Raw genomic sequence first — 9,806 nt, 5'->3', positions numbered from 1 at the left:
TTATGCTAACTCTCTGTCTCTGATCCACCTACAAGTTGTGTCGTTTTCTGTCTTGCTCCCCTCCTTGGAATGTATGTTCCTTTCCTGCAAAACTGCTACTTCCATGTCATTCATCATACCACCTCCCCCTCTGTAGGCACCATGATCCCATCTGTTTCATGGGCCATGAAGTAACTATTTCATGGCCATCTTAACTTCAAACAGTCATAAACGACCAATTGTAAAGAAAGGAATACCTGTATGCCTTCTAACACACGTCTTAAGAAAAAAAAAATACATTTTCACTCACCTCAAATTATAATGGGAATGCTTGATATAAAAAGGCTCTCCAGGACTTCTAAAGTTGAGCTGTAATTTAATAATTGTTTAAAATATTTGTGTTATTTTATTCATTACCCAGCAAGTATATAATCCCTTAGGAGACATAAATTTCAATTAAGCAGATTCCAGGGAGAAAAAAAATATAATAGCTAAGCTTGGCCTACAAATTTTGATATACATTTCAATATTAGGATTTAAATTTCACATTGTTTCCAATTTTAATACATATTACTTTCTACTGGAAAGTAAATTAGCAGCAGACAATGATCCAAACAACTTTAACATCAAAACATGTATTAAAGATTGGGTATGTTAGTTTGAAGATTTATCAAATGCAACTTTAAACAATGCTTAGAAGTCAATATACCTGACAGGAAGACATAGAATAATTCTTCATGCTGATTTTTAATGTACTTGATTCACCAACCCTAGTTGGAGGAAATGTATAGACATCTTCTTGGGCATACACCCCTCTCCTGGTTTAAAAAAACAAAAAAACACTACTAAACATAATCCTCTGTTTTAATCGATATTTGTAATTGGGAAGTTACTTAAAGCTACAAAGTGTCTTTTATAAGACCAAAGCATGTTACTGTTTTAGTTTTAAGAAACATCTGAATTATTTTTCTTGCTTGCAAAATAAAGCTGCATTTCCCCCCAATTCTTGAACAGTACTAAGATGTTTAGTTGAATAAAGAGTATTTAGATGCAGACTGCTTCATAGTTTGCATCTTGTATTTGTTAAGGGTTCTGAATGTAAAATATTATTCTTCCTCATAAGAAGATTGTTCTTTGTTTCGGCAAGTCTATTCCCTGGGGAGGGGGGAACTGTTTAGGATTGCATACTCAATAAGCTTTGATTTTTAGAGAAGCATGACTGAAAAGCACCATTTATATTTTCTCAGGCATTATGGCAAGAGTCATGCATCATGCTAAGCCATATTTAACCATGGTTTGTAGAATAACCATGTAGTAGCTTGGCTTGTACATAATGTTATATCATAAATCAGGATTCATGAATCATAACAGTAGATCATACAACACACTAAAAAGCAAAAAGCAAATCCTTGTACAAGGCAAATCTATGGCCTTGATTTTATTACATAGCAGTTTGTGGATCTCATAGAATGCTACTAAATAGAATGTATATTTAAAACATTGAGAATTTAATTTCTTTACAAATAATGAATATGCAGAAATGTATTTTATAAACCGTCCAATTTACATACCATATGTTGTGATCAAATATACTGAGGTATTCTCTTCTTTGTGTTACATCTCGAATATTGATTTTTACCAATGATGACGTTAATACTTTGTTTTTTACCTGTTTATTGCTTAGGATACTCTGTTACAATATATAAATTGCAAAATGTAATTAATTAGAGAAGTGCTATGCTTTTTTACCCATTAATTATGCAGAAACAGAATCAACCAATTAATTTTATTCTACAGAAATTAAGTAAACCAGAACTGCTTCTTCAAACTGATACTTTCACAGCAAAGTTAGTATCATTATACTTGCTAGAGTGTAGGAAAAGATGTACGAGTTAAATGCTAGTGTTTTATCAAGTGCTAGTATTTTACAAAGTATATAACATAAGACTTCACAAAAATATTATATTTAAATAGTTCATTTTAAGACTTTAATCAGAAAGCAATAAACACACAAATTGTTTATCACAGGGGTGTTGTTTCATTCTTCTTCCATTCTATGTAAAAGAAGTCTATTAATTATGAATCTAATTAAAAAAAATTAACTACATCATTCATATTCTTACCATTCCACAAAACTGAAGCCTGTATTTGTCTGTCAAATGAGGCTCATGCAATGGGTGACACTCAAGATCCCAAAACTGAGAATAGTGTCCTTTGTCTCTAGGTAGAAAGGACACTATAATCTATCAAAAAAAATAGAAAATCATAAATGTATAATTATTTTACCAAACTTGATTGCATTAATAGAATGATGAGCTATATTTGAACATGACGACATTATGATTTTATTAACAAAACACATTGCAAAACCTATTCTTTAAATAAATCCACCCAATGGACTATGGGTGGCTTAGAAAATATAATTAATAACTAAAATAATTAAAACCATAAACAAAGTGAAACAAGACAGCCTGAACTAAAAGCAACCATTAAAACCAACCACGTCTGTAGTCCCCCTAACACATTAACCCCAAGGCCGAGACCAAGCCAGGTTTTAAAGGCTTTTTGGAATCACAGGAGACCACATGCTGGGGGGGGATGTTATAGCAGAGGGTGGGAGCAGAGAAGATACACTTTATAGGTCTCATAAAGTGACAACATTTAACGAAAGGATCTGGAGTTCATCAACTGGGCCCAAACACACTGGGGTAAGCAGAAACCTCGGTAACCAGGTCTTATGCCATAAAAGGGGTTTAAAGGTAACCACCAGCATTTTGACTCCACGTGGAAGCCAACAGGCAGCCAATATAGCTTGCACAGCAGTAGTGACATGTGTCAATAATATTTGCAGAAAAAAATTCTGGTCTTTAGTATGATATTGCTATTCTCTTTTCCATCATGCATATATGAGAAGCCTCATATATGGTATGGAGAACATAGTCCTTACTAGAAGAATCCCTCTGATCTGCTGATACTCCACACTAATTTGTTTTAAGCAGTTTGCAACATAGCTGCAACATGCTAAGCCAGTGATGGCGAACCTTTTAGAGACTGAGTGGCGAAACTGCAACCCAAAACCCACTTATGCATCGTCGAGTGCCGGGTGGGTCCATTGGGTGGATGTGGCCCATTGGGTGGGCGTGGCTGCGGTGGTAACGGCAGACTGGGTGGGACTAAAAAGTTCAATCAATCAATTCCAACTATGCAAGATCTTTTTTTTTTCTGCGAGAAGTTGAAATTGAGTGATTGAACCTTTTTTTTTTTTGCACACGGCGGCGGAGGCCTACAGCGAAAAGGTTTTATAAAACCCAGTTGAAGGCCTAGGACTGGGGCGATGGCGCGCATGCCCACAGAGAGAGCTCTGAGTGCCGCCTCTGGCACCCGTGCCATAGGTTCGCCACCATGCACTGGGGAGTCAGGAGGCATATACATTTAACAAATAAATAATGCCTGGAGCACATAGCTAACACTGAAGCAAAAGTAATTTAATGTTAAGAGTTTATCTTGCCTTTCCTTTTTCCTGACAACCATCCTATAAGGTAGTTTGGGCTGAGAGACAATGAATTCCTCAGTACATTTCTGTGGCTGAGGATGGACTTCAACCTGGGCTGCCTCTAAGCCAGAAGAACATATTCATTACTAATCCCACACTGACTCATTTTGGCAAGGGAGAATATGTGAACTAGACTGTATTCACAAAATAGCAGAGGGCTGATAGTGGTCCATGATCATAATGTGAGTTTGTATGTTAAAAACAGATCATGTCAAATCAATCTTGTTTCATTCTTTGACAAAATGAGTAAAGACTAGTGAAATGCTGTGGACATAGTATATTTAGACTTCAGCAAGGCATTTGACAAAAGTAGACCAAAACCTACTTCTTGGTAAGCTAGAAAAATGTGGGATTGACAGCATCACCACCAGATGGATTTGTAACTGGCTGACAAACCATACTCAATGAGTAGTCCTTAATGGTACTACATCTACATGTAGGGAAATAAGAAGTGGGATACCACCAGGTTCTATCTTAAGCCCACTGCTCTTCAATATCTTCATAAATGACTTAGATGAGGGAATAGAAGGGGATCTCATCAAATTTGCAGATGATATCAAGCTGGCAGGAATAGCCAAAACCCCAGAAGACAAGCTCAGAATACAAAAAGATCTTGATGGATTTGAACAATGAGCCCTATTTAACAAAATGATATTTAATGTGAAGAAAACCAACGTTTTACACCTGGACAGGAAAAATCAAAGGTACAAGTACAGATTAGGCAAAACCTGGCTCAAAAACAATAACTGTGAGAGGGACCTTGGAGTCCTAGTGGACGATCACTTAAACATGAGTCAGCAGTGTGCAGCAGCAGCCAAAAAAACTAATACAATCCTTGGTTGTATAAACAGAGGTATAGAATCAAAATCACGTAAAGTATTAGTACCACTTTATAAAGCCTTAGTAAGGCCACATCTGGAATACTTTAGTCACCACATTACAAAAAAGATGTTGAGACTCTGGAAAAAGTGCAAAGAAGGGCAACTAAGATGATTAAAGGCCTGGACACTAAAACATATGAAGAACGGTTGCAGGATTTGGGAATGGCCAGTCTAGAGAAAAGAAGGATTAGTGGGGACATGATAGCAGTATTCCAGTATTTGAGAGGTTGCCACATGGAGGAGGGGGTCAATTTATTTTCCAAAGCAGGCAAGATAAAAAACAACGGATGGAAACTAATCAAGGAGAGAAGCAACCTAGAATTAAGGAGAAATTTCTTAACAGTGAGGACAATTAACCAGTGGAACAGCTTGCCTTCAGATGTTGTGGGTACTTCATCACTCAAGGTTTTTTAAGAAGAGACTGGACAACCACTTGTCTGAAATGATATAGGGCTCCTGCTTCAGCTGGACTAGAAGACCTCCAAGGTCCCTTCTAGCTCTATTAAGTGATTTATAGTAAAACTTTCCTTCACCTAGAAACCTAACAAGCCTTTCTATCTACTCTGCAGAAATATATATTAAAATACATGCATCAACTTTGTTTAGGAATCCCCCCCCCCCATTTGGGAGTATAAAAGCTGCATCTGTTGTTCTTTACTATCACCTAGTGGTCACCATGAAAAATACATTACACAGAAATGGTAAGTGTGGGATGGGGGGGGGCACAGGAGTAAACTAATTGTGGGCAATAGAGATAGTAACAGCCTAATTTCCCAGAAGCAGCTGTCCTATTGCCTTATCTTATGCCTCTGACCCATTCAACTTCCTTATAAATTTGTGTAGAAAACACTCTTCACTGTTTGAATCAAGAAAAGGAAAATATGCCATAGAGAAAAAGGAACAGATTTTTTTTTGTGATGAACCAAGGACTTTAAAATATCACTATCCTTTGAAAACAATAGAATGGAAATGAACTTTTGATAAACTTTTGAAAATAAACAAACAAAAATGCTTGTATCTTAGACATGTATTTCACCATTCTTTTCTTTTCAACTGCCAGAATTGCTACAACATATGGTAAATGTAACAAAGTTAAAATTAATCTTGCTAAAATGGATGGCAGACGAGCCTAAAAAGGCTGCATGGATACAACGTAGGGTTGTGTAGACATTCAAAGGGCAAAGTGTGATTCAGAGCACCCAAAGAGCATCTACTGGAAACATCTTAAATTAAGCACATCTTTTCCAGGGTTTGCACATCAGCTGCAGAGCTTAGTCATGTCAATTTAAAGACATAGTTGCTTTAAGGTGTTCCTGTTTGTACCTAATCACATTTTGCTCTTGAAAGTCTGGCTTTCTATCACTCCTAGTAACACGTGAAGGAAAAAGGGAAGAAAACTATATTTCCTGAATCCATAAGGGACAAAGATAATGGAATAGCAACTACTTCAGAAAAATTGGAAATGTGAAGCATTCATTTTGTGCAATGTACTAAAAAAAACCAATGCTTTCGTATAAAGCAGCGGTTTTCAACCTATGGGTCGCGACCCCATTTGGGGTCGATCGACCATTTCATGGGGGTCGCCAAGCAAGGCTGTCCATTTTTTTCCCCTTTTCCGGCGGGTGCCTTACCTCCCTTGAGCTGGGCCAGCTGGTGGTTGGCCTGCTCTGTCTCTGCCGCTTGCCAGCTACGCCTCGGCCGGCACAGGGGGCGGAACCACGCATGCGCGGCGCTCCCGGGCAGGGAAAGTCCTCGACTTACGACTGGTTGGGTAGTCCTCGACTTAAGACCGGTTGGGGGTCGCGGTATTAAAAAGGTTGAGAACCACTGGTATAAAGGTAAAGGTTTCCCCTGTCCAGTTGTTTCTGACTCTAGGGGCGGTGCTCATCTCTGTTTCTTAGCCAAGGAAGCCAGCGTTGTCCAAAAACATTTCCGTGGACATATGGCCAGAAAGACTATATTCCAAGGAACATAGAACTCTTACCTTCCCACTGAAGTGGTACCTATTTATCTACTCGCATTTGTATGCTTTCAAACTGCTAGGTGAGCAACAGCTGGGCAAGTAACAGGAGCTCACCTCTTCGGATGGCACTTGGGTCTTGAACCTGGGCTGACAAGTTCAGGGTCTTTAACTGCTGAGCCACCACACCCTGCTTTCATATATTTAAGACTAAATAATAAAATACTACTGGTATTCTTGATTTATTTTCAAAATAGAAGTTTCCACAACAATCTGTCTTTACTGAGGAACAGTTTTATCAATTATAATCTAAGAGTTTGGGATATCTTGTCTTCCTTTAAAGTAAAATCATCTAAAAAGGCAATGAATTAACATGAACATAATCAACTTGTGACTTACTTTTTCTTTTCCACCAATTTCAAGGGTACCTGAAAGATAGGAACATTGGAAAGCAGCATATGTAGCTCTGTAAACATCTCCACTTTCATCAGCTCCCTAAAATTAAACAATTATTAATCAAAACTATTAGTTATATAAAGCAGTGTTTAAATCATATTTAATTACATTACTTTTGATTGACTAGAGATGATGAGTTTCAGTAATATATTAATTTCATGGTGTAACCATTATGTGAAAATTGTTTTTCTTGTTTACCAATACTGTTATTATGAAACATTTCAAATTATTTTACGTTTTCACTAAAAGTACATATACCTATCATCTGTAGATTCAAAAGATGAATTTCATATAACAATGTATGTGAACAAACTAAGGCTGATGGTTTTAAACCCGATATATGCTGTCTTTAATTAGCACATTTTCAAAAGCATTGAATCTATATACTAAATATGTTTGTCTATTAGTAACTTTCAACAGGGTGAAACAGTCATAGGACAACAATTTTTTAAATGAAAGTACCTCAAATGGGCTAAATTAAAGAATACATCCAAAATCCAGGAGCCACTACTCCCACAGGAATGAAATCTCAAGGACAGTGTTGGCAAAGTTGTAGCTGTGCAGTAGCACCATGCCACCACAGTCCCGTAATGTGATTTCCGACACTTTCTGTCAGCTTCCCACAAGCAAAATCAAGGGGGAAACTGTCCGAAAGTCAGAACTCACTCCATTTCCCATTGCTTTTTTGTCCACCCATGGTCATTCTGTTTATCAGTTAAGAAAATATCTCTGCAACAATAACACAGTGGATCATGGGTTGTCTAGTCAACTCTGAAGTGTGTTTTTTTAAAATAAAAAGCACGTTTTTATTAAACAGAACTTTACAAAACATTCTACCCACACCTGCTGTTCTGATGATATAACCGATTTTGTACATATGTAATTTAACAAACTTTTCTTGTACGTAGAAGAAAACACTTTCTTATTAAAATAATCAATATTATTGAATGAAATATGAAATTGTTTTCTGTAATAATATGAAGCATAATGTTTAATACAAATGATTTCACTTTCTGATTTGATCCAAACTTTTATATCAGCAATATGTAAGTTAGCAATAGCTGTAATTACCGTATTTCGTATTCCTGGTTAACTAGTTTTTCAACTGAAGAATGGAAAGCATGTTAGCCTACTGTACATGGTCCTTTGAATAAAACATGTTTAATAAATAGTTGCAGCCATTCTCATGGCTGCAAAGAGCAGTAAAAACACAAAACAAACTGCTTAAATGAGCAGATTATTTCTTTGCTAGATCTTATCTAGAAATTTTTCTTCTAGAAAGTTTTTTTGTCCCAATCTTTGAAAACCATTTTTTTACTAACCTTGACATACGGTGGTGCAAAAGAAGTCAAACACCACTTCAAATTTTCATCTCCATTATTTTCAATCTCTAGATATTTTTCTGTAAAATATAATGGCCAAACAATAAAATGCTAATGGCAAACTTCACAGCAGTCCACGGAAACAAGCAGTTTGTTGAAAATTCTAAGTTGCTTATTTGGTCAGGAGTGATAGTAAATTATAATTATAGTATTGTTGCTTTCCTACAGAAGACCAACACAATACAAATAATCTCTTCTTACTCCAGCATTTTCTGAAGGCTGAATCTGAAGAGTCGCACAGCAGTTCATGCAAGCAGTCCTCGATTTATGATCACAATGGGATTGGAATTTCCATTGTTGGTACAATCATAAAGTGAGATATCACGTGACCATAATGACTTATAATGGCAATACCAGCACTCAGCATTGAGAATTGTAGGTCATTAAGTCACTACCCATCCCAAGCCAAGTCATTCCATGTCTGGTTCCTCCCAGCCATGAACCTCAGTAAGCTAACGGGCTATCTTCAACTACCTTCTCCCAACCTCTGTCTTTTGGGCCACCTTGCACCCTGTCTTGGGGGACAACAAAAAACCCCAGACTTTCATGATTCTGGGGCTGCTTGGTACATCCCGGGAAGCTGCAGCTGCCCCAGCAAACATAACTTGCCAGCTGCCTTCTCTCCCAGTACCCTGCACCATTCTTTCACCTTTTGCACCTAGCTGCCATGGCTGAAGCAGAAGCACTTGGCTGCCTTTGCTGTCTCCTTTTTGCTGCCTTTGCTCTCTCCTTTTCAGACCTAGCTTCTCCCTCGAAAACTTTAGCCATATGTAGGAAATGTTCCTGAGAAAAGCTGGATCAAAAAAGAGACAGCAAAGAAAGTGAAAGGATTCTGCGACACTAGAATTGAGTTTCTTCTTCTTTTTTTTATTCAGTGTCTGTCTGTGTCTGAATCTCTCCCTCTCTTAGCACTAAAAACATGTGCCACAAGGATACCAATATACTAAGTTAGAATTTACCTGAGTGTTCACCAGATTTTGTCTCAGGAAAAAATATAGTCCGATTTTTTACTTCAAGTTTGGTCAGCTGTTTTTTCTGGCACGGTTGTATGTGAGAAACAGCTAGTTCAGACTGTTGTTGATGAGCACCCATTTTAGCAGTTAGTGAGCTCTTTTCAGATGATTTCTCAGAGATATTTTCCCGAATTTGAACTTTAACAAGCTATACATAATAGAAAGATATACAATTCATAGCTTTTTCTATTATTTGTCTCAAGTTAACATATGGATTCCTATTTAGAACTGTCATCTAACACACATACCCTAACATATTAGGGAAATAATTACTACAATTCAACTGCAATGTGCAAATAATAAAGGTAACCAGCTAACAAGCAATCCTATCAACAGTTTATAGAAAACAGGAATTTAAATCTTTTAAAAGTATCTTTTAAAAGTATTTATTGCCCCACAGCAGAATTTATAATATAATTTGCAGAATTTATAATATAATTTGTAGACTTAAGGATTAGAGCCTTCTGCAAGTTCTCAGAACAACATAGTAAAATATCTTGATTCAGATGCTATTGAAAATATTAATTATTGTGTGGTTTTGTTCTATTTTTTAAATTAAAGAATTATTATTATTATTATTAT

The 9,806-nt window shown here is 36.7% G+C and overlaps 1 protein-coding gene across 1 annotated transcript in view; it reads right to left on the bottom strand.

The window, feature by feature from the left end:
- Nucleotides 1-9,806, bottom strand: part of CEP192 (centrosomal protein 192) — a 61,087-nt gene that overhangs the window by 1,507 nt on the left and 49,774 nt on the right. Inside the window, exons 40-46 of the mRNA XM_029284287.1 lie at nt 9,171-9,372; nt 8,152-8,231; nt 6,773-6,868; nt 2,103-2,222; nt 1,551-1,669; nt 689-797; nt 290-348 (exon numbers count right to left, since the gene is read on the bottom strand). Of these exons, the coding sequence (XP_029140120.1) occupies nt 290-348; nt 689-797; nt 1,551-1,669; nt 2,103-2,222; nt 6,773-6,868; nt 8,152-8,231; nt 9,171-9,372 (785 nt within the window). The remainder of the gene's footprint in view (nt 1-289; nt 349-688; nt 798-1,550; nt 1,670-2,102; nt 2,223-6,772; nt 6,869-8,151; nt 8,232-9,170; nt 9,373-9,806) is intronic.

This window comes from Protobothrops mucrosquamatus, unplaced genomic scaffold, assembly GCF_001527695.2.
Source record: "Protobothrops mucrosquamatus isolate PMUCROS unplaced genomic scaffold, P.Mucros_1.0 scaffold491, whole genome shotgun sequence".
In the NCBI taxonomy this organism is placed as follows: domain Eukaryota; kingdom Metazoa; phylum Chordata; class Lepidosauria; order Squamata; family Viperidae; genus Protobothrops; species Protobothrops mucrosquamatus.
This window is presented reverse-complemented; position numbering and strand designations above follow the sequence as displayed.